Source organism: Harpia harpyja, chromosome 1 (assembly GCF_026419915.1).
Source record: "Harpia harpyja isolate bHarHar1 chromosome 1, bHarHar1 primary haplotype, whole genome shotgun sequence".
In the NCBI taxonomy this organism is placed as follows: domain Eukaryota; kingdom Metazoa; phylum Chordata; class Aves; order Accipitriformes; family Accipitridae; genus Harpia; species Harpia harpyja.
Window position 1 is genome coordinate 7,333,705 of NC_068940.1, and position 25,879 is coordinate 7,359,583.

The 25,879-nt window shown below is 43.6% G+C and overlaps 2 protein-coding genes and 1 long non-coding RNA gene across 10 annotated transcripts in view; 2 read left to right on the forward strand and 1 right to left on the reverse strand.

The window, feature by feature from the left end:
- Positions 1-8,470, forward strand: part of TPMT (thiopurine S-methyltransferase) — a 44,103-nt gene extending 35,633 nt beyond the window's left edge. For 5 of the 6 annotated variants that reach the window (XM_052807720.1, XM_052807896.1, XM_052808072.1 and 2 more), the window contains 5 exons: positions 174-226; positions 4,970-5,044; positions 5,792-5,877; positions 6,899-6,943; positions 8,325-8,470. In XM_052807720.1, coding sequence (XP_052663680.1) covers positions 174-226; positions 4,970-5,044; positions 5,792-5,877; positions 6,899-6,943; positions 8,325-8,440 — 375 coding nt within the window. In that variant the 3' untranslated portion in view covers positions 8,441-8,470. The remainder of the gene's footprint in view (positions 1-173; positions 227-4,969; positions 5,045-5,791; positions 5,878-6,898; positions 6,944-8,324) is intronic. The other variant, XM_052808153.1, reaches the window with a different exon arrangement.
- LOC128151141 (uncharacterized) lies at positions 5,899-8,916 on the reverse strand. The gene is made up of 2 exons (XR_008238285.1): positions 8,574-8,916; positions 5,899-6,922 (listed from the first exon to the last, which is right to left on the reverse strand). It is a non-coding gene; the product is annotated as an uncharacterized LOC128151141 (long non-coding RNA).
- Positions 8,917-9,926: 1,010 nt separating this feature from the next.
- Positions 9,927-20,187, forward strand: NHLRC1 (NHL repeat containing E3 ubiquitin protein ligase 1). 3 transcript variants are annotated; one of them, XM_052808546.1, is made up of 4 exons: positions 9,927-11,693; positions 15,461-15,751; positions 16,419-16,570; positions 17,326-20,187. In XM_052808546.1, exon 1 carries the CDS (start codon positions 9,954-9,956, stop codon positions 11,118-11,120), a length of 1,167 nt encoding a protein of 388 aa, XP_052664506.1. In that variant the 5' UTR covers positions 9,927-9,953; the 3' UTR covers positions 11,121-11,693; positions 15,461-15,751; positions 16,419-16,570; positions 17,326-20,187. The 3 variants fall into 3 exon arrangements, with proteins under 3 accessions (XP_052664506.1, XP_052664336.1, XP_052664427.1); XM_052808376.1 differs by having other exon boundaries at positions 16,419-20,187; XM_052808467.1 differs by lacking the exons at positions 15,461-15,751; positions 16,419-16,570; positions 17,326-20,187 and adding an exon at positions 13,727-14,677.
- Positions 20,188-25,879: the final 5,692 nt, after the last annotated feature.

Consider the following 25,879-nt stretch of genomic DNA (forward strand, 5'->3'; position numbering starts at 1 on the left):
CAGTAAATTAAAACTAAAAATGTTTCTCACAGTTTTTCCCCGTTACACCTAAGTGTATATTTAAAAATAGTATATGTCTATATTTTAGGCTATAAAGTATAAATATACACTTACAAGAGCATACTTAAAGATAGTTTGCTGATGAGTGTTGTTTCCTTTGCTTTTTACTGTAGAGTGCCTCTGGGAACATTTCTCTGTACTGCTGCAGTATTTATGATTTGTCCAGGTAGGAATACACAGTGTGTTTTACAATTCGCTATAATCAAACATGTATTAATTCTGTCATAATACTGTCATATTATTTTATTTGAATCAGCCATAAAGATTTGGAACGGGTCCTCCCAAGAAAACTCTTATTAACTTGTATGAGGAGTGTGAATAACCAATCTCCAACAAAAACCGTGTTGTTGACCATTAGATAAAGATGCCAACTAAGTATCTTTAAATTGGCTTCTTGTTCTAAGCCATCCTGTGAAAGTTATAGAAAAACATGCTTGCTTTTACAGTAAAAACAAATTAATATTATTGATGGCTTCTACGAAGCCAAACCCTGGCATAATCCCTTACTCTGAGTAGCTCAGTAAAAGTAAAGAGAATATACCCAGAGGTGTCAGCTTTTCATTTAACTAAGTACTAAATATATTTTTTCCCCAAACTATCGATTAACATATGCCTAGGTAGGCTGTACCCATTGATTATATGTGTCCATGCTTTACTTAACATACTTTCCTTGATGGACTTAAAGTACATTACATCACTCCAGTGTATGTGACCACATAATATATTGTCAAACACTGACTCTGCAAGTGTCTTGACAAGCATGGCTCAACTTACTAATGTCTTCTGAAGGATTTTTAGTGCTAAAGTGTCCTTATTTCTTAGTTAAAAGACACAACAGAAAATGCAAAATACTTCAATACAGTCTGCTCTATTGACTCCTGAAAAATGTTTCAACCCGGTGTGCTCTGTGGCCTCAAGTGTTGCTTCTCATATTTTGTGGTGGCTTTGCACCTGACCTTCTGCTCAAGTATCAGCTGGTGGGGGAATTTTGAAAATTACTGAGTTGTTCAGAGACTACAGGAGGACTTAGCACTCTCTCCAGCCTCTAGCATAGAAGACTCTGCCTTGGACAGTAATGCATCTGGTATATTTATTTGTCCTCAGAAGTTTCCTAGTGGTGTTGGCAACAGGCATATTTAAATCTGTCCTAAAATGTCCTCACGCCTACACTGGTGCCGAGGTAGCTGGAGCAAGAAAGTGGTGGTGTTTCTGGTTTTGTAATGTGTCTTGTAGGAAGCTGAAGGTGCCCAGAGTCCTGCACTATAGTTCCCTCCTGTTGCAGTTCTTACTCAGACATGATTTTCCCTAGATTATAAGGTTTTGGTGAAGCTTTGTGTGTGTGTTTGCTTTTCTTAGAAACAACTGTCAGGAACAAGAATTTGTTCCATGGCTGTTCAGTAAGAAGAAGGAGGGCAAGTCTTAATCTTTACTTGGATGGGCTTTTCAGATCTACTGTATATACAGGTGCAATAGCTAGTTTAGGACACCAGAATGAGGTGTTTACTATATGATCCTTTTTTTTTTTTTCATCTGCATAAACTGGAAAAAAAGAATATTCATTACTAAAGTCTAAAGTCTTTTAGACAATAGACCGTTGTGAAGAATTCTGCTGGTGCAGCTGACTCCGGTTAGTTTGAATAGTGTATATATAACTAGTCCTGCAGCATGAGTGCCTTGGAACAGATGGGCTGTATATGAACGTGACTTTGTACATACTGCCTGGTTTCTTCCCCGCCTTGCCCCTGCAGTGTAGCTACTTGCTGTGTAGATCCCTGTAAATCCTTCTTGCTGTGAGTTGACAAGTTGCCCAGGGATTGCTTAAGCTTCTTGTCAGCAATTTTTAAAAAATTCTGCTCTAAGTTGTGTAGCAAGTAGCATGGTGAACCCTGTAACTTCTGTCATAACATGGTGGAATAATACTATGAAATAAACCCAAAATAGGTAATTTAATGACATTTTCAGTGCATATTACTGGGTCCAGTACCTAGTTTGTCATCCACAAAATAAATTGGCAGATACATGTTCTGGATGCATGGGTCTGTACTGGGTGCAGTAATTGTGAAAGTGTGAACTGCATTCCCTACAGCAGTCAGCAGATACCTGTGACTAGAAAAATGCACACACTCTTCTAGTTTCTATGTACAGACAATTTGATTAATTACCCAGTAATTATGGAAATTAAACTTATTTCTCTCTTGCTGAGGCTGGCCTGCTAACAAATCCTTTTGATCTCCATTAGCCTAGCAGTCATTAGAGGAGAATTCAAAAGTACTCCTGACCTTTGTCAGAATGAGACATTTCAAAGACTCTTGCTAGTTAAAGAGTAACAGGAATTACTGCTCTTTGTGGGAACTCTGGGACATATGTAAAACAGTTACATTACACAACCATTGTACCTCCTAATACAGTTATGGCTGCAAGACTTTAAAAAAAAAAACCTACAGTTGCATTAACTGAAACTACTAAACATGTGCAGAGACAGAAATTCAAAACTTTACTGCTTAAATCCAGTGGCATTTCTGCAGATATGTGAATTTCTGCTTGACACGTCAATTTTTATTAGTTGTAGTAGTACTTAGACTGTGATCTCTCATGCTACATGCCATATAAACACATAGCAGGAGATAATGTAGGGCTAAAAGATTGGGTAGTGATACAGTGAAAGGTACACCAACAGGAGCACTTCCTAACAACTTAGCTTCATCCTGACTCCACATCAGGATGAAAGACAGCTGTGTACCTTTTTTGACATTTTCCTCGTGGCTTGGTTCTCCTCAGAAGGAAATTGGATGTGCAGATGGGCAGGGAGCACCCAGACACTCAGCAGGTCCTGAGGTCTGCGCAACCAGGAGACCAGGACTGGGGGAAGGCCACAGCATGAGGCTGCCTGCAGCCTGTGATGTCTGTAGGCCCTGATGAAATTGGTGGGCAGTAAAATACATGAAATGCCTGTATGGAGCCACCGCCACCATTCCAGTTAGACCAGATTAAAATTGGGAGGAAAAAACAAGTGCAGAAAACTTGAGGGGCTTGCCTAAGGTTACGCAGCAGACTCAGCTATGCAGAGAGGAGAACAGCCTCCAAGCCTCAGAAGATCAAGTTTGTCACCTGCCCTGCTAGACTTTGCTTTGTCCCCCTCATGCCCATTGCACGTTTAACTGTCTCTTTAAAAATCTCCTTTCATTTAAGAGTCTGGTTATTTAAATTAGATGCTTGGTCTTGGCAAACTTTAAAAGAAGTCAGGACTTAGAAGTGTTATCATGTCTCATCACAGTAGAGTGGGAAATACAGGATGAGTTTCTAGGTTAGATGCCAGAGACTTAGCCATGCCGTTACAATGAAATGAGCAGTGAGCAGGCAGAAGAAATTGTTGTGGTTTAACCCCAGGTGGCAACTAAGCACCACACAGCTGCTTGTCCACTCTCTCCCCCCGCCCTCCCCTCCCCCCCGATGGGATGGTGGGGACAATCAGAAGGGTAAAAGTGAGAAACTTGTGGGTTGAGATAAAAACAGCTTAATAATTAAAAAGAAATTAAAAAAAAATTGTAAGGAAAACTAAAACAACAACCAAAGAGAAAGGAAAATAAAACCCAAGAAAGACAAGTGATGAAAACAATTGCTCACCACCAGCCAACTGATGCCCAGCGAGTCCCCAGGCAGCACCCCCCAACCTCCAACCCAATTTTATTGCTGAGCATGATGTCATACGGTCTGGAATATCCCTTTGGTCAGTTGGGGTCAGCTGTCCCAGCTGTGTCCCCTCCCAACTCCTTGTGCCCCCCCAGCCTACTCACTGGTTGCAGGGCGTGAGAAGCAGAAAAGGCCTTGACACCGTGTAAGCACTGCTCAGCAGTAACGAAAACATCAGTGTGTTATCAACACTATTTTCAGCACAAATCCAAAACATAGCCCCATACTAGCTACTGTGAAGAAATACAACTCTACCCCAGCCAAAACCAGTACAGAAGTGAAGAAAGAGATGATGCAATTGGACTCTGACACCCTCCCAGTAGGCAGAAAGGTATTGCACAATTCCATACCATATTTTTCTTGCTAAGTGAACTTATTTCAGACTTTCTTTAAAATTATGCAATTTATGTTACTACTACCTTATTCTCTAAACTCCTCTTTTAATAATTACCAGAAACAAGGCTCTTCCTTCCCCCTCAAATATCCTCATCTCTAGTATCACCCTGACTGCTCTTACCACAAAGGCACTTCCCAATACTCTGGCCATTTGCAGGTTTTGGGAGGTCACTGAAGCCATCTGCCAGCATATCCAGGAGCAAAAAATAATGTCTGTGGCAGTGTTAGACTGAGGCAAGCAGCAGTGTAACTTAGCTTTTCTAACATTGAACAAATTGCAAGCTGAAGCTAACTGTCCTGGGCATGTAGCTGTGAATTGAGGTGTCTAAAAATTACTGGGTGTACCGAGTTCAATGATAGTAAAGCAACAAGGCACCTTCCTTAACCCGCATTTGAAATCATGTGCGGGTTTTAGAAGGTGGCCAAGAACTATTGACGTGCTGAGTGCATGTTAGTGCTGCCTCAAGGGTCACTGCCGCGTGTGATTGCCAAAAACCCAGACTTGCAGCCCTTGTTTTAATGCAGCCCAAATGTGTTTAAGCTGCTTTCCTTCCTCCCTGCCTTGTCTCAGCATCCCCTAATGATGGGGAAATGCTGAGCAGTTCCAGCACCTCTTTGCTATCACAGCAGAGCCATGTACCGGGGAGGTTTCTTGGGTTCCAGGTCATATTGTTTTGGATCATGAAAATGCTGGACTGTAACAGAAAGGTAGTGGGGAATCTGCAGAGCTAGCTGTAGAATCCTTGTGACTTCACAGAAGTATCCGAATAAAGATGCAGGTGCCTTTTTAGTATTTTTAAGCCTTTTGCTCATCTCCCTTTAGCTCAATAGTTGGCAAGTTTGATGGGGTTTGGGACAGAGGAGCTCTAGTAGCTGTGAATCCATGCGACAGACAACGGTTAGTAAACCTGTTTTGTTATTGTCTTTTCTCTCATGTATGCAGTGACACGTTTTTCCTCCCGCCACTTGTCGATGAGTCCTCTTTCATTTAAAAGACTAACCTACACAAGTTCTTCTCCACCGCAAGCATCAGCTGCAGTCGCAGAGTGCTGTACTCAACATTTGTGAGCTTCCTTCAGGAAGCCGCCCTGCCTCTTGGTGGGAAAATATGTGGTTTGTTCCAACCCAGCAGAAGCAGAGCTGCAAGTCTCATCTGAATGTTATTATTCCCTTTTCACCCCATCTGCTTCTTCTCTCTGTTCTTTTTTCCCTCACTTCCCTTTACTCCAATTTTTCGTTCTTGCCTATAGCTAACCCAAATGTCGTTTGACCCTACCCCCAGGATTTTTTAATTAGATACGTAATCTTGAATTCACAATAATTTTAAAAGACCAGTACTGTATTGTGTGCTGTATTCTAGACTGTGGCAGATGAATACTATGTTTTGTCTGTTAGTGTTGAGATGAATATGTAAACAAAATAAATGCTTGTTTATGAGGAGTAAGCAGTAACCTTTGAGGTGTTTCACGTGTAGCATGAATTTCATGATCATGAAATTCAGCCTAAGCTTTGCTTAGTTTCTGCACAGTTCAGTTCAAGTTGTCTCTGCATAGAAATACGTTACCTCTTTTGTTGAGTATTTTGAATGCTATGCTCAAATGTTTGTACAGTTCCAAAATAATAAAGTATAACTTTCTCCTTTTAGCTATGTCAGTTTGATGATCACCCTAATGGAGAAAAATTCTTCTTATCTCGTCGTTACGGTTTCATATGATCCAAACAAACACAAAGGTGAGAACTTTGCACTGTTCATGTTTTGATTTTGCGTGCTTTAATACAAATCGTATAGAGATGTGGTAGATACATTAGTATCTTCCCCAGGTTTTTTATCAGCATAGCTTTGTCAGCTGGTCACACCAATACAACTGTGTGTTAAAAATTTTAGACGTTGACCAAGCTTGAGACTAAATTTGCTTTCTCTCTAGCAATCAGACATGCTAAGTGGAGGACAGACATGGTATATTAACAATGAAATGAAACTGGAAGTGTGGCTATGACAATGAAGCTGGAAGAGTGAATGCTTAGAGTAACATCCCGTCTGGCCTAGGGAGCTTGAAGCACTCCCAAGAACATTGGCTTTGCTTTGTTTACCCAGTACTTGCAACCCAACGTGTTGCCCGTCTTGTGCCTCTCTCCCAGCCACTACCATGGTCTGACTATGCTTGGAAGAGGTGAAATTCTGTAAAATCATAAAGTGTTTTTTCCTTTTATGACTTTTGTTACATACCGAAGTCTGAGGTATTTTAAAAGATTTTTTTTGTTGTTGTTAATCATTAACACTCCAAAGAAGGAGACTTCTTGCTGCTTTTGGGCTCTTCAGCATAATTATCCTTGAAAAAATAGGTCTTGTTACGCTAAGCAACAATAGTTTAATTCTTTGTTCTCCCTCTCACATTATTCGGCTTTTAGCTTTAACTCTGCCATTGTAGTATAAAGAGATTATAGGCCAGATTCACACAGCGCACTGAGAGTGGTTGCATCCACGGCATATTTGTGACTTTTGACAACGTGGCTACCCTGGCTGCAGCCTGGAGATGATGCGGCAGCAACACCTGAAGCTGCCTGGTGGCCCACCAAGGTGCCACCAGTTCTTGGACGTGGTGTTTTCTGGTTCCTGCAGATGGTGCTACACACTGGGGCCCGATTGCGGGCCTGGTGCTGAGAGCGACGGGGCTGGCTCTCCTGCTGCAGTGTAAATGTTTGTCTCCCTCCCGTGTCCTCTCTCTGATTAGCTTCACCCATTTTCTTTCAGGCCCACCGTTTTATGTTCCTGAATCTGAAATTAAAAGCTTGTTTGGTAAGTAATATTTCAGCTAACCCTTTGGATTTTTTTCCAAAATACATAAACATGTTTGTATGCTTCTGCCTCGTCCTGTGATAAGTGATAGAGAGTCATTTGCTTCTTATCTAAGGGGTGGAGTCATGGAAAAGTAACAGGGAAAATAAATACCATTTAGCCAGAGGGATTTTGCTGTCAAGGAAAATTCTCAGCTCTTCAAAAGATAGGAAGAAAACTCAAGAGACAGATACTGTCTCTTTCCTCCCCTTGGCATCTTTTCATTCTCCCAGGATTCATACTGCGCTCAGTGATCTTGTAGCTGCAGTCTTAGTCCCATTTGACCATTCTGTCTTTCTCTGCACCTCGTCACCAGCTACCCTGGTTTTAATACAAGGCCTTTGCATATGTCCTGGTTTCAGCTGGGATAGAGTTAACTGTCTTCCTAGTAGCTGGTACAGTGCTGTGTTTTGAGTTCAGTATGTGAAGAATGTTGATAACACTGATGTTTTCAGTTGTTGCTCAGTAGTGTTTAGACTAAAGTCAAGGATTTTTCAGCTTTTCATGCCCAGCCAGTGAGAAAGCTGGAGGGGCACAAGAAGTTGGCACAGGACACAGCCAGGGCACCTGACCCAAACTGGCCAACGGTGTATTCCATACCATGGGACGTCCCATCTAGTATAGGAACGGGGAAGTGGGGGCAGGGATTCACCGCTCGGGGACTGGCGGGGTGTCGGTCGGCGGGTGGTGAGCAATTGCACTGCGCATCATTTGTACATTCCAATCCTTTCATTATTTCTGTTGTCATTTTATTAGTGTTATCATTATCATTATTAGTTTCTTCTTTTTCTGTTCTATTAAACCGTTCTTATCTCAACCCACGGGTTTTGCTTCTTTTCCTGATTTTCTCCCCCATCCCACTGGGTGGGGGGGGAGTGAGTGAGCAGCTGCGTGGTGTTTAGTTGCTGGCTGGGGTTAAACCACGACAGCATACCAGTTCTACAGTTTCTTCTGTACTTCTGTAGCCAAAGAAGAAAAGTACCATGGCACGCAAAGAAAATGCTAAACGTACAACTCAAATCCATCAAAATAATGAAACTCGGAATTATGGCGGGAACTTGATTTTGAAAGTTCCTCCCAATATGCTTTGATATTGCACTTCTTTTAAATTTACAACTTTCTGAGATCCCTGCAATGTCTGTGTGCAGTGAGTCACTGGCATGGACAGTTGCATCCCAATGCAAAAGAGACAGGTAAGTTTTCCCCAGTGCATTTGTGTCACTGCATTAGGGACTGTGAGGAAACCTGTGGGTAAGATTTATTTTTTTTTTTTCTTTCTTGACAGTTTGTATTTTTCAGTGACTGATCATTCAGTAATTTGTTACTCTTTCTTCCTTTTCAGGCAACCACTGTGAGATTAAGTGTCTTCAAAAAGTTGATGACTTCTCAGACAGACACAGACAATGGGGACTAGATTATTTTCTGGAGGTGCTATATGTACTAAAGTTTGTAGCTTGATTCGAATTAATTAAACTAACTTACCTCCCATCTTGCTTTTATTTTTATCTCACCTTTTAAAATGGGACACTCTTAAAGCAAGCTTCAGCCTACAGAAAAATGCCTATGGAACACTTTTGTCCATTTTGCTTACCAAGTCAGCTCTCCTTCATAACTGCCTTCACTATCTTCAGATGCACATACCTTTTCTTAAACTCCACGCACAAGCAAGCATTTTTAAAGTGTGTCTTTTTCTTCCATATCAATTCAAATCATCAGAGCTGGGAGGAAGAAACGTTCCTGTTTCTTTTTGGCCGTTGCCATTAGATGCTGTCTGCCTGGTGCTTCGCAGGTCAGCCTTGTCGGCTGGCAGCCCTGGGAGCAATGGCAGCTGCTGTTCAAATACTGTTCCGTGCGATGCTGGCCTTGCGCCAGACCGGGCAGCTGGGCGAGAGAGGTGGGAAGCTGGCACAAGTTGCTTCTCTCCGTCCTCCTTAGTCATGATTACAAGGCAAGTGACAAGCTGGCAGTGAGCGGGCAAGATAGAACGCTTGGCAGCGGCCACCAAGGGGGAACTACCATCGAGCAGGAAAGAGAAGAGGGAAGTGAACCGGATGACAATAAAGGAGAGAGTATGGGGAGAAAAGGTCCCTGCGGTTGCTTGCGAGCGTGTTGCTCCCTCCCTCAAGAGCGCAGCTGCGAGCAGGCAAATGGGCGCAGGGCTTGCAGGGGGAGAGGGTTCAAAGAAAGCCTGCGGAGCTGCTGCGTGTTCATCCCAACACAAACCTTCCTTTGCGGGTCTTCTGCCATTCCCTTACAGATACTACTGCAGTTTTTAACAGTTACAAGATTTGGGGCTCTCCAAACCCTTTCTTGCCCAGGCCTCCTCCCCCTGGCAGCTTATTTTAAAAAACGCTGGAAAGGTACGATCGCAGTGTAGTGTATTACAATTGACCGAGACCAGAAGGCGAGTAAAAGCCATGGGGCTTTGTAGAGTGTTGGTAGTCCTAGAGCGGCAAGAGGGTCTGGTGATTTTAGCCCAGCAAGCTACACCACAGCCTATTGCAACTCTCGATACTGTTTGTAGCTACCGGTGCGGGTTGACGGAAGAAAGGCTGTAGCCCGTGGGCCGGCGCAAGCTGGGAGCAGCTCTCTTCTCATATATTTTAACTTCTGGCCGGTACTGCAGCTACCAGGCCAAAGCACCTCCTTCCTCTCCGTCCAGAAATTTTTTCGGTGACCTTCCCAGGTGCGTGACAACCCGGCAAGGGCGATGCCGGAGGAGCCGTTTTAGGCCCCGCCGTGTCTGCGAGAATACCCGGGGAGTACACCCTGCAGCAGGGGCCCCTGGCTGCGCGATGGGAGCTCGGTGGCTGGATGTTTTAGAAGGCTCTGGTGCGGGTTTTAACCGGGAGGGCGAACCGGGGGCGGAGCGGTGCTGCCGGCGGGCGGGTGCTGGCGTCCGCCAGCACCCGCCCGCCGGCAGCACCGCTCCGCCCCCGGTTCGCCTCAGCCCGCCTCAGCGCGACGGGGAATGGCGGCGGAGAACGAGGCGGAGCTGAGCCTTCTGGAGTGCCGGGTGTGCTTCGAGCGGTACGGGCCCGGCGGGCAACGGCGGCCTCGGAACCTGCCCTGCGGTCACGTCCTCTGCCAGGCTTGCGTTGGGGCCCTGAGCGGTTCGGGGAGCCGGGGGCTGGAGTGTCCTTTCTGCCGGCGGGCCTGCCGCGCCGCCGAGACCAGCGACTGCCTGCCGCTGCTGCAGCTGCTGGAGGTGCTGGGCCCAGCCGGCGGCGGCGGCGGCGGCGTCCCCTCGGCCTTGGGGAGGAGCGGAGGGGCCGAGGGGCCGCTCCCCGCGGGCCTGGGGCTCCGGCTGGCCCTGGGGGGCTGGGGGTCGTTGGTGAACCCCACCGGGGTGGCGGCCTGCCGGAGGTCGGGGCGTCTGGCGGTGGCACACGACGGCAAGAAGAGGATCCACGTCTTCGGGCCGAGCGGGGGATGCCTGTGGCGGTTCGGGGAGCGGGGGGACGCCGGCAACGACATCAAGTACCCGCTCGATGTGACGGTCACGTCGGACGGGCACGTGGTGGTCACCGATGGCGGGGACCGCTCCGTGAAGGCCTTTGATTTTGAGGGAAGGGGGGTCCTGGCTGTCCGGGAAGGCTTCCGTTTGCCCTGGGGCTTGGATGCCACCCCCGAGAGCGAAGTAATCCTGACGGACTCGGAGGCGGGTGCTCTCTACCGCTTGACGGCCGACTTCAAGACGGGGAGGTTAAAGAAGTGTCGGGTGATCCGGTCTCAGCTCGTCAGCCCAAGAGGGGTTGCCGTCTGCCAGACCTCGGGTGCTGTCGCGGTCATAGAGCACCTGAAAGCTCAGGGACCGAACAGCGGCAGCACCCGAGTGAAGATATTCAGTGCAGAGATGGATCTCGTCGGCCAGGTGGATAGCTTCGGTCTGAACCTCGTTTTCCCCTCCAGAATATATGCTACGGCTGTGGCCTTTGACAAAGAGGGTCGCGTTATAGTAACGGATGTCTGTAGCCAGGCCGTGATATGCTTAGGGAATCCCAAGGAGTTTCCCATCTTTAACCCTCTAATTAGCCACGGGCTTTCTTATCCTGTAGGACTGACTTACACGGCAAACGATTCCCTCGTCGTTTTAGACAGCGGCGATCATTCAGTAAAAATATATAGCTCCACCTGAATGGGTTTAGATGCTTACTGCTATAGGTTCAAGCTGCTTTTGGCCATAAAGCACACAAAGTTCTGCTGTTAGTAGGCGTGTAGGGAGGAAGCATTGTCTGGGCTGTACGTTAAGCGAAATTGCCCTCTTTGAGCAACGTGCTGTGCTTCCTGGAAAGCTTACATTGAATCTTTTGCCTAATCGCGGGGGAAGACCTGGCCGTTGCAGGCCGTAGTCAACAATGAATCAACCAAACAAATAATTTGGCATTTTAAAACTGTTCTGTACCTTGACAGCCAAACGTTTTTGGTGCTTTTTGAGAAGTAATAACAAGGACGCTTGGAATGGAGTAATCAAAGACTGGCATCTGGGAGAGAAAGTGATGCATCGTTTGTTTACGTTTCCCAGAGCATAGTTTTCATTATTCTTTGTTAAGCACAGATTCACTCATGAGAGTGACAGAGTTTCTGTTTCCAGGATTTCCACACGAGAAGGGAGACTGGCTTGATGAAATGATAGGAGAAATGGAAGCTTCAGTTCAAGGTCACCTGAATCCAGCTAAGATCACTGCGATGGAGGAGCTACCACTGATGAGTGAGTTATGTGAAGTGAATTGATGCTCAGAGCCTATTCTTTCCATACCGGGGAAACACACTTCTGGGAGCACTCTTTTCTGTACTACTAGTTTATTCCCACCTTTATTAGAGCTGTACTAGAGCACTTGGTCTTCCTGTATAACGTACAAGTCTGTGTGTTTACCTAGAGATAATTTGGGGTGTGGTTACCAGCATGGGCAGCTTTCCCTAAAAGTTCCTTGAAGTATTTGTGTTCAGACCACAAATACTTCTGCATATATAAAATTGAGTTGGCTGTGCTGCTAACACAGCTATGCCTGGGAGGTTTCCAATACTGCCTGCCTCTGTCTTGTCATTAATACGGTACTTTTGCACCCCAAACTCCCAAGATTCAACTGAAAATTAAAATGTTGGTGAGAAATAATAGAGAAAGGGGGCTGTAAGCCTCTTTTTGTTTTCCTAGCTTCCAAATGGGGTTTTGTTGATTGTGAATACATGGCAGGTATAGATCAGTTTATATTTTCTTGAAGACAGTTTCACTGGGGACATGAGTTCTGTTGCCTTATTGCACAGTGGAAATTAAGGTATATCTGAATTATTTTGAGAAGGATTTAACACCCCCACTAGAAGTCAGTGCTGCATTTTTAGACATTTACCTGCTGCTAAAATGATTACTTAGGCGGTTCAGCATTAAAAGGAAGTTAGATATAAATGTAAATGCTATCAAAGTTAGAGACAAGTAGGTTAAAATAGCATAAAACTTTTGGGGTCATTTATTTTATTTAGTCACTGAAATCATTAATATTACCTAATGTAATTTGAAATTCAGAGGCAATCTTTCTATTGGTAAATTTTTAATCTGGCTTTTGGTCTGACTTTAGCGCATTTAATAACTGCATGTATTGCTGCACCAGTGATTTACCAAGTACTTACTTTAAGCTGGAGCAGTTTAGCCCTCTTAATTCAGACAATGTATTAATCTGCCGTATGTTAACATTTATATAAACACAACAAATCTATTCAATGCAGCCATTTGTAAAGGTTAATTGAACAGTGACCTGCCAATAAAGTGTGATTTGCTTACTCCTATACGAAATAATCTAGTGAAAACTCCTTCTGTCTTTTCATCGTGGGTTTTTCTGTTACAATCCCAATTTGTCTGTCACGGTTGCCCTGTAGATGGTGTCTTGTTTTATTTAGAGATACCCTGCTAAAGTTGTTTTAGGGTCATTTGTTGCTATTGAAAAATATGTGGACCTGCACATTTGGTCTTTTCCAGCCTTCTCTACTGCCAGGCCACACAGTAAGTGCCTTTGGTGGGACCAGAAGTACTCCTTCACTATTCTGCTGTAGGAGATGTATGGCCCTGAGCAGGAGCCCTCTTGAGGGCTCAGAAAGGGAATTTACTTTGAGAAGCAGCCCCCTGGATTATATATTCCTTTCTGGGTGCCAAGGAGACATCTGTCTTTGAGGGATATAAAAACAATTAGATGACACTTCTCTGGGGAGCTGCTATGTTTCAAAATGCATGCAGTACCATCAATGCTGTATTCATACATAATTAATAGTTTATCGCAATAGCACTTCCTCTGAACCGTGGGCTGCAAGCTTTTATCTCCTCAAACCTTCGTGTGTACCAGGAGCTTGGTTTTGGTACTGAGCTCATGGATGGGCAAATTTCCTAGTGCCTACTGCCGTGTAGGCAACTTCCCAGCAGCTGAAACACTGATTTTTAAGTATTTGACTCATGCTGTTTTAAAATCTACAAAAACTCCCATTGTTGCCCACTCTGCTCCTATCTCCTTTGGTATATGACTAGAAATCACTTGATGTTCGGGTTTGTAAGCAAAATAAACTTTGTGCCTTTATTCTGCCTGGTTTGCTGTATGCCATCTCCTGCAGTCTCTGCTTTACCTACCTACTGAAAGCAAATGTAGCCTTTTTTTGTGAGCAATGCATCTGTTTTCCTTTTACTATAAAGCTTGGTGCTTAGTGTTGTACAACACTGCATCAAAGAAACCATTACATTCTGTCTTAATTCATTTGATGCAGGTGCCTAAATTGAGAAGCCATAAAGAACTGTATAAAACCACATGTTAAAAATTCTGAGTTCTTTATCATGTAAGGGAAAATGCAGCAGTAAACCTGACATCTTTCGTCACACAAGAGAATTTAAGAGAGAACAGGAGACAGAGATCTACCACTACGCTGACAACAAACTAAAAAGCCACTGACATTTTTACTTACTCTTGCCTCTTCCTTTATGCATATATGCACATTTCCCCTATAGCTACTGTAGATATCCGTTGCCTTCAGGATGATACCTTTATGCCATCTGCTTTTCAAAGGCCCAGGGGACGCATACTGCTCCTGTCCATCTGCGAATCTGTTACAATTTAGTCACAGATTTCAACAGAACAGAAACTTGGGTTCTGAGAGAGGGATGGCAAAGGGCAAGGGGCCCATACTTGAACAAATATCATTAGGTAGGTGATGCTTTTGGGGTCTGACTGGAAGTGCTCAAAATGGCGATAGCTAGAGGTGTGCTTACCTTTGGAAAAGAGCAGTGGCTGTTTCATCTAGAAAGTGACGTGGGACTGTGTCTAGTCGCTTCGGCAATAATTACTGTTACGTTTATTTAAAAAAAAAAAGAACCTGAACTAAACTTTGCCTAACCCTCTGCACCTCATGCTTTAACAATTTGGGTTAAAACCAAACAAATATAATGGACAGTAGTCCCCTAATGTCATCTCTTCAGCCCCTACTATAGATTGGTATGTCTGCTGCACACACATACACTGCCATTCCTATTTGGTTTATTTTTAAGCACTTATGTCAGGTTGCTATCGTTGCATATAAACATACCAGGATATGTTTACAGTGTTTAGGAATAAAGGAGGCAGGGGAGTTTCAGAAATGTGTATTGAAATTGTGTTCTGTAACATACATATTTTTTGGTTTGCCTGTGAACAAAATAATTTTAGATAAAGAATGTAACCAATTTTCCAGATTGATGAATAAAAAGAAGAAATACAGAAAAAAAAAAAAGGTAAAATTTACTTCATTTTGGCCATTGTCCGTCTGACCATCTATCCATTCCTTCCAGCCACATTGCTGTGCACATCAGTGTGAGGTTTATATTTTCACAAAGCATAGGTGTACCACCACCCTAGCATTTTTTTTAACATGGACTGATTTCAGGTGAAGAGGGGACCTCCTGTAGTGTCCAGGCCCCAAACCACTAAGTGTTTTATAGAGCAGGGTCCATCAAAATGATGGCCTTGAATACAGGAGACCTTTCCTTTCTGGGAGGCTTGACAGAGGTAAAAAAGCAGCTTTCTCCCCTGGGACCATGGTGCTGTTGCACCCTGCACAGGAGAAATTTGCCTTCATGTCTTTCTCTTCAACATTTGCGGTGTTTTTCTGACTCTTCTCAGAAGCCCATCCTTATAGTTTACAAGTCACCTGTGAGTCACAACTTGCCTCCATAGGAGTATAACATAACTAAAGCAAAAATATACAGAATTTGCAAATGAGTTCTAAACCTCACACTTCATTCAGACATCTCAGGAGAAGTGACAGATCATTCAGAAAGCAGCAGGCACCTGAGGCCTAGCCCCTGTGTAGACAGTTTAAATTTACTGATAATAGAATTTTCTCCCCTTGTTACCTTCAGTTCCCCTATGAGTACACCAGAAGCCTCTATATAGAATCCACTGTCCTGCTCTAGAAAAGTCTGGTGGGAAATGGCTCGTAAGACATTGCCTTTTGTAACCTTCTTGTCAGGTCTATCCTGCAATTTCTTCATCAGCCCTGTCCAGCCCCAGCCCCAGCAATTGCTGTTTGAGTTGCCAGCTCATCTGATGCAGCAGGCCCTCTTGGTTTGGCTGCCTGTGTCCAAAAGTGCTTCCATCTGAACGGAGGATCTTCCAGGTGGAATGTGTAGCCCCCAGAAATAGGGGGGCTTTCTCCTGACCTTGCCTACTTGTTTTAACTTCATGTGAAAGCTGCAGAGCCAGCACAAAGGCACAAACATGGCTCTGGAAACAAAGCAGAGATTACCATCTGCAATAGTATGTACAGAGTTCGAAATCACCGAAAGAATCCAAAGTTCATCATGTCACATAGGCAGTCACGGACTGTAAAGAGGAACAGGCCAGGCAGACCTGAAATAAGGTATCGGTCCGCCTCTCCATGCAATGCCCAACCATCGCCGGGCAGAAGGTTGGCTCAGCCCCACTGGAGACGAGCTGAGAGCATGTACTGTCTGCTTGAGTCCTCTTCAGCAAATTCTTTATGCTACTGAATGCGATGGGGAATTATTATCATTACCTGCATATAAAAATTCCAAATGTACAAAACCTGTATCTTTAAACTTGAAACACATTAAACCAAAGACCCACTCAGCATTTTTCCCTTTGCCATATACTGCTGCGGGTCATACATCAGTCCAGGGGGAAGGAATACTTAACCAGTTCTGTGTTTCTCTGTTGAAGTGGGCATTGACCATGCCTCCATTCCACACTGCATTTTCAACTTCATTATCTCAACTAAATCTGCTAATAATAACAGGTTTATATTTGATACTGTTACATAAACATAGAGGCTTTCTCTAGAGTGCTTCCATAGTATAACCTGTCTGATTCTCCTGGACAGCTTCAAAGCTTTCTAATACTGGAGAGGTTCTCAGTGAGCAGGTAATACATGGCACTTACGCCTTTTTCTCACCACTGCTTTCCAAGAGATTTACAGATATTTTTGAACTTGGCGCTCCAACCTCTCTCTGAGTCAAACACGATATAAATGTCCTGGCCCTGCAGCTGCAGACGGGAGAGCTGGGAATCAAGGGAAGCCTTTGGCAGACTGGAGACTAGATCTCGGACTTCCCGCTACAAGGTTGGTGCCTTAATAAAGCAGGGAGAGTCTGTGTTTAATTATCCTCTTGTCTGGGAGTTGCCTTCCTGATTTTGGAAGAAGTTTTGACATTTTACTGATGATCTTGTTGCTAATTCCTTTGGTGTTTCCTACAAATCATGGAAATTAATACTTTTCTAAACCACAATGTATTCCTAGATAATTGCTTCCAGCGTGCTCCACAAAGGTGTGTGGTTTCAGAGTTTTGAAATGCTCTGCAAGGAGGTGTACTGCTGCGAAGCCCCACTGCAGTGATCAAGTTATTTCATGTTGAGGATAGAAAGGAGGAGAAGAGATTGACTCTGAAAAGTAGAAAAAAATTAATGGAAGGTGTCTGTGGCTTAAGCAGAGGGCGAACTCCACCAAGGCAGAGCACAGAGCACACCCATCGTTGCAGTAAAGGGAATGCATTCTTAAGAGGTGAAGCATTTCAGCCTGGGAAATGGGCAAGACGGTAAGAGCTGTTGCCTCTTGATTCGTATTGACCTCTGGCAGGGGAATAACCTACATTTGAACAGATTTCCCAGCCACAATTAGGCACTTTTCAGACAGTAATCCTTAGGAGAGCTATCTCTTACTTTCAGGTCTGTATTTGTAGCAAAAATCAGTGGGAAATGAAGATTTGGAGCAAACTAAGCATTTTAGGGAAGCATGCTCCCTATAATTGAATAAATACATATATAGCATTTTTCTAAAGATCCCTCTTAATGCAGGCAATTTTCATTCTTTGTTCACAGGTGAGCACTATATCGGCAGTGAGTTGAGGTGAGAACAAATCCTGCTTTCATGGAATATATTGTTTTTTAAATCAGAAAAATATTGCTAGTCAGAAGAGTCTGTAAACAATTTTAAATACTCTAGTTATATGCTTCGTAATGAATAAAGGGTAGGCAATTTTAAGCAGGATATAGGATTAGAGAGATAAAATTGTAGCTGGGAAAATGAAATAATTTATTTGGAGAAAACTGTGAAGATGCAAAAAAAAAAAAAAAAGAAAAAAGATGGCCTTTACCAAAGCTTGCTTTTAAAACTTCTAATACAAAGATGATGATCTTGAAAGAACCATCACACTTACGTAATCACAGGAAGTAACTTATTTACTATTTTTTGTTCCAAATATAAATAGATAAAAGATAAAACCCATATGAAAATATTAATGCTCACCTAGCATGATTTCCTGAATAATATGGACTATGGTATTTAACCAGTATTAACCAGTACTTGGTAACTACTGACCTGTACTGAAAGTAAGAAACGAAGAACAATTGTGTCTTTTACTATCACAGACTAAGAAGCTAATGTGAAAAGAAATATAATGTCATTAAAGATATACTTTGTAAGAAATCTATCAAAAAGAGTCAGACAGATTAAGTATTAAAAATTTATAATCATCTTCATATGAAAAGGATGTCCCTGGCTCCCTTATTTGTCATTGTCCTCAATTAAGTAGGAATTAGGGCTCTTCAGTGAGTTCTGCACCATTACAGCATGACATTATGGAGCCAGAAGTATTTCAAATACGTATATTAGTCTTCTTCTATTCTTATTATTCCTTAAAGTGACTTGTTTGAGTTGAGGCTTGCTCTGTCATAAATAGTTTATCTGTGCAGTCATGAGTACTGCAAATGGAATTGTCCACATAAATAAATGCTGCAGGACTGGGCTTGAAGTCAGGTAGATTCAGGCTAGTGCAGAAGTTTGCCCTGGAGAAGTCTTTGCAGCAGACTTTATTATGACAGTTTCTGGGAATGCTGCTTTGTTTTTTTAATGTCCTGAAAGCCCTACCCATGTTTAGAATATATTGTAACTAATTATGACTTTCTTTCAACGTCAGAAATCTTTTGTGAAAAACATTTATTATTTTCTTTTCTTATTTATTTCTTCGTAACATACCGAACCCTTGCCTGGTTCCTAACAGTCCATCAGACTAAGTGGATCGGTACCACACCTCCCTTTTGGGATGTGCAGTTGCTTAGTAAGCAGCGATCTGGGGCAAGACTCACTCTGGACTGGCATCAGTGGAGACCTTATACCTGAACTGCTCTTGCAGATCCTGAAGAGGAGGTTATTGGTCTTAGCCAGCAATTTAGGAAAGTTATGACGTTTTCATTGTGGTAGAGACTCACTGTAGGTTCTAGGTCCCAAGAAGACTATGCAAAAGGATTTCTAAGCTTGCAGGGTAGTTAGCCACTTTTTGTTTCATTTCAGATGGAGGAATGCTGGCTTTTAAAGACCAGGTGAAAAGTGCATTGATTTTTCCCTAGTATGGCAAAGTGAAACTGAAGTTGCCCCAGGCCCAGGATTAGAGCTGCGGGCCTATTTATCATTTATTTTGTGATGTTCATAAAGCTGTTCAGTATTTGGATGGTGTTATCATTAAAATGCAGCTGATATTATTCTTCTCATATTTCCACAGTGTCAGTGTTACTGAGATAAAAACCAAAACTACCCACTTAGAAAAAGTGTACCTTGAAGGCAGAAGAAATCTTCTCTTTCTTGTATCTCTTTCACTGGAGAAATAAAAGCCATGCAACTGAATTATTTTCAAACATCTGTATCGAGCAATGGACTTTCACCCTCTCACTTGTGTTGAACTTGAATCTCAAGTCTTTTTTCTTGACGATAAGCCTAAATTTTTGATTTCTGAGATTCAACCATGTTGTTCCAATTTGTGCCTTTTGCACAGCCCTCACCCATTCATCCCAGTTGGTTGGTTAGTCCCTTGAAGTGTCTTCCAGAGCTATATTTCTCAGTAGCCATTGTTTAGTCACACTGTGTGGTGTGTGTGTGTGTTCACCCCGCTTTTTTTTCAGAAGAAGGATTAATTCCCCCAGAGGTTCTGTCCATGTTTTGGTGTTGCCGTGTTTCTTTTCTAAAACAGCCTTTCATCTTTACTGTCAGATTAAAGGGAGGAAGCCTCAGATCACAATATGAATGGTGGGAAAGGACTTAAGTCATGCAGGGAATGCGCTGGGAGACAGGCGTGCAAGCTTTATTACAGGAGAGAAAAGGGTGAAGGACTGTACAATTTGAACTGTGTGTGGACTAACAGTTCTAGGAAACCTTCTACTCCAGCTCCCCCTGTGCAGCTCTGTTTGTAATAGTGACTGTGGGAAAAACTAAATCAGAAGTCACTAACTTGCAAGTCACTGGCTTTTTTTGTGGTTCTCTGCAATAGCAGCAGACTGGTCCCAGTGATCCAAAGGTCCTCCTGTACTGGATTTTGTGGATGACTCCTATAACTGGTCTGAGTTTCCCTGTCAAATGCTGGTGTAGACAAACTACAAGAAGCTTGGAAGCCTGCACCGGTCATCTGTTCCTCTAATTTTTTCACTTGTAAAGAGCAAGCCTTTTTGCCATGAATCAAAGAGGGTGAAACTTGAGGTGACATGACAACAAAGGATGCCCAGTGGTTGCACTATTTTACAGTCTTCAATCTGAAAATGAGAGTATGATCTGTTGCTGATAATTTTGTTGTTGTTGATTATGAGATGATTATATTTGGTATGTTTTCTTCAGGCTGGGAAGAACTGGGAGGGGGAGTTATTGGGTGTTTTGTTTTCTAAATAAAAGATCACGAGTCTTGTTATGCACCTTAATTAGCACCTTCAGGTTTCTGCCTTATACAGGAACTGATGAAACCTGTTGAACTTAATGCGAATCTTCCTGTTGACTTCAATAAGCAGCAGACGGATCCAAGATCTGTGCTGAGCTGACTTCCATATGTTTTAACAAATGCAATTCCACCTCCTCTCTCAAGGCTTTGTCTCACTCAGCTTCGTTATATGCTGACCTCCCGGTGTGTACTGTTCTCCTTTCTGACCTGTTTCAAGCAAGAGCTTCTTTTCTTCTCCACACTTCAGAAAGATAATGCATGTTTGGCTAGAGCACGTATTTGCAGGCATCACTAAAAAGTAATTGCGTAAGGAGAAATTTTGGCTTGGCCAGCATGGTTACTAGCTCAGCTTTTACTTAGTAAGCAAGCTTGGTGGATGCACTCCTCCCTCCCCACCCTCCTCCTCCTCCCAGGGGCAGAGCCCAAGTTCCAAGTCTCATGCAAGCTAGCCAGTAAAGTTCAGCTTCTCTCTGAAAGCAGCAAGTAAACCAACAAGGGGACTGTGACTGCGTGCAAAAGGGTTAGTAGGAATGCTGCACTTTTGTTCCAAGAGGCTGCTGCCTCTAATCAGGCTGTTTATATTTACAGCTTTCCCATTCATCCCTACTGAGCAAAAAGCACGCCTCTGAAAACAGAGCCTGAGCATTGCTTTGTGTTAGACAGACTACGTGTAGTATCTGATTGCTAACCGAAGAGACTTGGAGGCCGCAGACTCACTTTTTCTACCTGTGGTAAGGCACGCACCTGCCCTTAGCAAATACATAATAATTAGTGATGCTCTGGACAGTGTTTGTGAACTGGCTCCCTGCTCACAAGTGCCCTTAGTCTCGATTTGGGACTCATAGTCACAAGAGAACTGCAGGGATGTGTGCTGGAGTGACGCTCGCATGCCAGACATTCCTTATCATAAAGATGAAGAGGGGTGAGAGCTTTCCGGGTGGGGGGAATAATGGGAGGGTTGTCCTTTCCTTCAGTTTGCTGGGGCCTGCCTACTGATTTAAATTGTAAATAATGTTACGAACCAGCTGCGGCAGTTTGTTGTTTCTTAGGAGAAGCATCTGATTTCTACTAATATATAGTAGAAAAGGGAAAAAAAAAAGACAAATTATAAATCTCTACCAATTTAACATCAATCCTTTTTCATAACTTAATAGTTATATTAACCACAGGTAGGTGATGTCAGTTCCTTTGGGACCCTGTGATCTTACTTTTTTAACAGTACAAAACTTGTTTCCTTTTCCTTCGCTTTCCACTACCATAAACTATTATCATCACCATGATGTTTAAAGACTGTATGGTGGCATGTGTTTGGTAGGGCCAGCAGGACAGGTTCCCTGCTGTCATGGTATCTAATACAGTCAAGCTCACTCTTAAAATTAGCTAGGTTTAGTCCTCTGGTCTTCTGTGTAAAAGGCCATTCATTCCTCTGGGGGTAGAAGTCAACTCATTTCCAGCCTGAGTGTGTTCCAAGACAGAATCACAGAAGGGCTGAGGTTGGCAGGGACCTCTGGAGGTCATCTGGTCCAACCCCCCTGCTCAAGCAGGGCCACCTACAGCTGGTTGACCAGGACCATGTCCATGTGGCTTTTGAGTATCTCTGAGGATGGAGCCTCCACCACCTCCCCAGGCAAGCTGTGCCAGTGCTCAGTCACCCTCACAGTGAAAAAGCATTTCCTGATGTTCAGAGGGAACCTCCTGTGTTCCAGTTTGTGCAGTTGCCTCTGGTCCTGTCACCGGGCACCACTGAAAAGAGCCTGGCTCTGTCGTCTTTGCACCCTCCCCTCAGGTATTTATATACATTGATGTGATCCCCCCTGAGCCTTCTCTTCTCCAGGCTGAACAGCCCCCGCTCTCTCAGCCTTTCTTCATAGGAGAGATGTTCCTGTCCCTTAATCATCTTTGTGGCCCTGCACTGGTCTCCCTCCAGTAAGCCCAAGTCTTTCTTCTACTGGGGAGCCCAGAACTGGACACAGTACTGCAGATGGGGCCTCACCAGTGCTGAGTAGAGGGGAAGGGCCACATCCCTCGGCTTGCTGGCAGCTCTCCTCCTACGCAGCCCAGAATAAAAGGGCTGCATGAAAGACAGTTTACACCCATTTGTTCTTGTGCTAGTGTTTGCCTTGAACTTGAGTAGCACCATGCTTTTAATTTGTCCAAAAGGAAGCATAAACAGCCATACCCCCTCTCAGTCTTCATTTTGCTAGACTAAACAAACTGAACTTTTCTAGTCTGCTCTTGTTTGATAATATTCACCACTCCCCAGTCCTCCCAGTAACCCTTTTGTGGGTCTGTTCCAGTTTGAACTCCTCTTCCCTAAATGCTGTACTGAGTTTTCCAGGTCGAGTCTCAGCAATGTTTTTTACCTCCTATTTCACTGTAGGAAATAACTGCAGTGATAACAGCCCCAACTACATGCTTTTGTTACAGTGTCACTCGGTTGCAAATCCAGGCTGAATACACACAGCCCTGCTCTCCCCAGTATAAACAAATTTAGGAAGAAGGTATTTGAGTCGGGGGTCTAGTTATTTCCTGAGGTGAAAAAGGGATGTCATACAGGTAATTAACATCAATAGCAACAAAAATGTAAATAAACCCATCAGTGTATCATTTCTTTCCCTGACAGTTACGGAATGCGAGCTACACAGCCCACAACTAGCTGTCGGAGGAGGACAGAACTATTGTCTGTATCTGAGGTTAGGATTGCAGGGATGTTAAATTGCCCGCCAGAAACCAAATGCCTCCCAAGATGACAGAAGGGTTCACTTTGGATTCAGTAAAAACTTCAGTCAGACTTCCAGAGTGTAGGGAAATGTATCTGAGCAATATAAAGAATTATTCTTGCTACTTTTTTCCCCTTTTTTGCTTCCCATCAGTTTCTTGGCTGTAGCTGCATTAGTCTGCTTCTAAGCTCATTTATTTCTATTAATATGACTTTTCATCTGTAGGTAGCAATGACCATTAAAGTTCCCATGGTAACTTGAAACTATTTCTTCCTGCGAAGTGAGAGGAGATGGGGAACAGAGCTCCCTGCCCCCTGTTCTTCAGTGAGTGGAGCAAAGGGATTATCTTCTGCAGAATGGTCATGGAGTTAAACGTAGCTAAAATTGAGCAGCTCCTCTCACAGACGGGTTAGTCTCATCCACTGTGCTGAATATTGGGCTGAAGTTTCTAAAAGACTATTGCACTATTCTATCAGAGGCAGGGAGAAAACGTGGGATCCGATCAGTGAAATTGCATTTGATTTTTTTCCCCCCACACCAAGGAACGTTTCACCTCGATGAAGACATGGCTGCACCTGCCTCGGGGACATTGGCTGTAATCCTTCACCTCTGATTCCAGAGTGCGATCTACTCTCGGGCACCCAGGGTGGGTGTGGAGGCAGAAGTAGGGTCCTAGCAGAGGTTAGGACCCCATCCAGGTAAAGCCAAACAGGTCATTCAAAACATGCCAATTAGCCTGTAAGAACAGATTTAGTCTATTCACCACTGAAAACGCCCATGAGCCAACTCTGTTCAGAGCTGAGGTAGGTTTAAACTGCAGTGCCTGTTAAAAGCAATGTACTATGCAGGAATCTAAATACATAGCTGTCAGCCACCTCATGTAGCTTTGAGCAGCATCTCTCAGGCAGGATAATGTTTAGGCGCATATATTCTGCATGTATTCCCAACACTGGCAATTAAAACTACTTCTTTTCTTTCTGAGTGTCAGAAAAGCATTTGTCACCCCAGCCCCTTTCTGGGCCCAGAGTGTTGCCATAAATACGCTGGACATAGAGGACGATTTTCATGCCTCCAGCACAGCTTTAGAGACAGTCAAAACAGATCTCTGATAAGACAGAGGTGGCAAACATCCAGCCTGACTAACGTCCAGCTTGAATTTGGAGCAAAAAGGAAATGGAAAAGCAGCCTGAAAACTGCCCTCAGCTAGGTCACTGGGTAAAACCCTGCTCTCATGTACTCCGTTGTACATGTCTGTCTCAATGTACCTGTCCGGTGGGGTTACTCGCCAAGCCTAGTGATGTGTGTAAGACAGAAATTTCGTTCCCAGTGTACAATTATGGGCAGGCACTTGCTTCCCTAGGTGCTCTCTAAATGCATTTTATTCCTTCAAAAATACAAGTTTATGTGCATAACAGGACACTCATTTGTGGCCTCTCACAAATATAAAGTCGTATTTTATCCCACCCCTCCAATATGAAATATTTTTCCCTTCTAGCATGTCCAGGCCTCCTTCCTATATGCTAAATGCTATTTTAAAAAATCCACAAATTATTATCCATTCTTCTTTTTCACCAACATCAGTGGAAAATTTATCAATTTTGTTAGCGCTATGATTTCTTCCTATGATTTTTCCTAACGTACATGTAATATGTTAGATTATTAGCCTTAAAAATATCTGTTGGTTTCATTATACAGTATTTGTTCCTTTTACCTCTTTCTCTCAGACTGGATGATGCTGTAATGTGTTTGGGTTGAAAATAAAGTTTTGTTTTCTCTGTTAATTCTCATTTAAAAGAATGCTCATTAAAAATTTGGAAACCCAAAGAAAACTTTAATTTTGGTCAATCATCTTATAAAATACATGCCTTGGATTACATTTAGTAGTAAAAACCTTCATTGTAAGCATCTTTTGGACTTCAGGTGCTATAAAATTAAACACTTTGTCTATCTTTTGACACTTTCAACACCAAAATAAAAACACTGCTTTGCTTCCTATGCTCTCACTGCTGCCAGCTCCTCCTCTTCTCCGGCTCCTGTGACACGAGATGAAGTTAGACGTGCCAGTGACAGCGTGCACCAGTCAGGCACAGCAAGATATGTGCTGGGGATGCTGCTGACAAGATGGATATTCTTGGCAGACACCGTGACATTTCTCCCTGCCCTTCACCCAAGAAAGGAGGTCAGTGGAACACTCTGCCCTACCGGCGGGGCTTCAGGCATCAACCCTGGGCACACAGCGCCGCTCCCCCCGTTTACATGTCATAAAGCAGAGCAATCGATCTTCCTGCTCAGAATATATGGGAAGACATGGGCATGCCTTCACGTCAAATCACATTATTTGTGTTATGCCTTCGGAAGACAAGGAGCGGTTGGAACTTCCCATCAGACTGAAGTAAAGAGCGATATTTTCTTTACGCTCTTTGCTGAACTGTGGATCGATGGACAAATGTATGGAAATGCTGAAAGGGAAGAAACAAAAATGAAACAGATGGAAAGCAAGAGACAGACAAAGATTCAATCCTGGCCCTAGTAAAGCTGCAAAATTCCTGTTGACTGCAGTGGTGCAGAACCAGAACAAAACAGGGGGTGGAGGAAAGCAGGGACAGGGAAAGGAAATCAGGGAAGGATGGCTTCAGATGATTTTATCCCCGTGTTCCCATCCTTGTTCCCCTCACCCACCATCAGTCTCTACTTTCTCCAGCTCTCATCTTTTCTTGTTGCTGAAGCAGTAAGCTGTCATTTCTCATCTGGTATCTCCCATCCATCCATCAGCATGTCTGGGATAGCTGGCAGCTAATTCTGATGGGTGAACGACCCATCAGTATCCCTCGCCAGTTCCCACAGGGCACGTAAACTGATCAAGCTAACAAATGCAGACACGCTCATCCACAGTTGCTACCGGTAGCAAAGACAAAGATGTAAAGGGTTCCATATGGTAGCTGTGTTCAGTGAGGA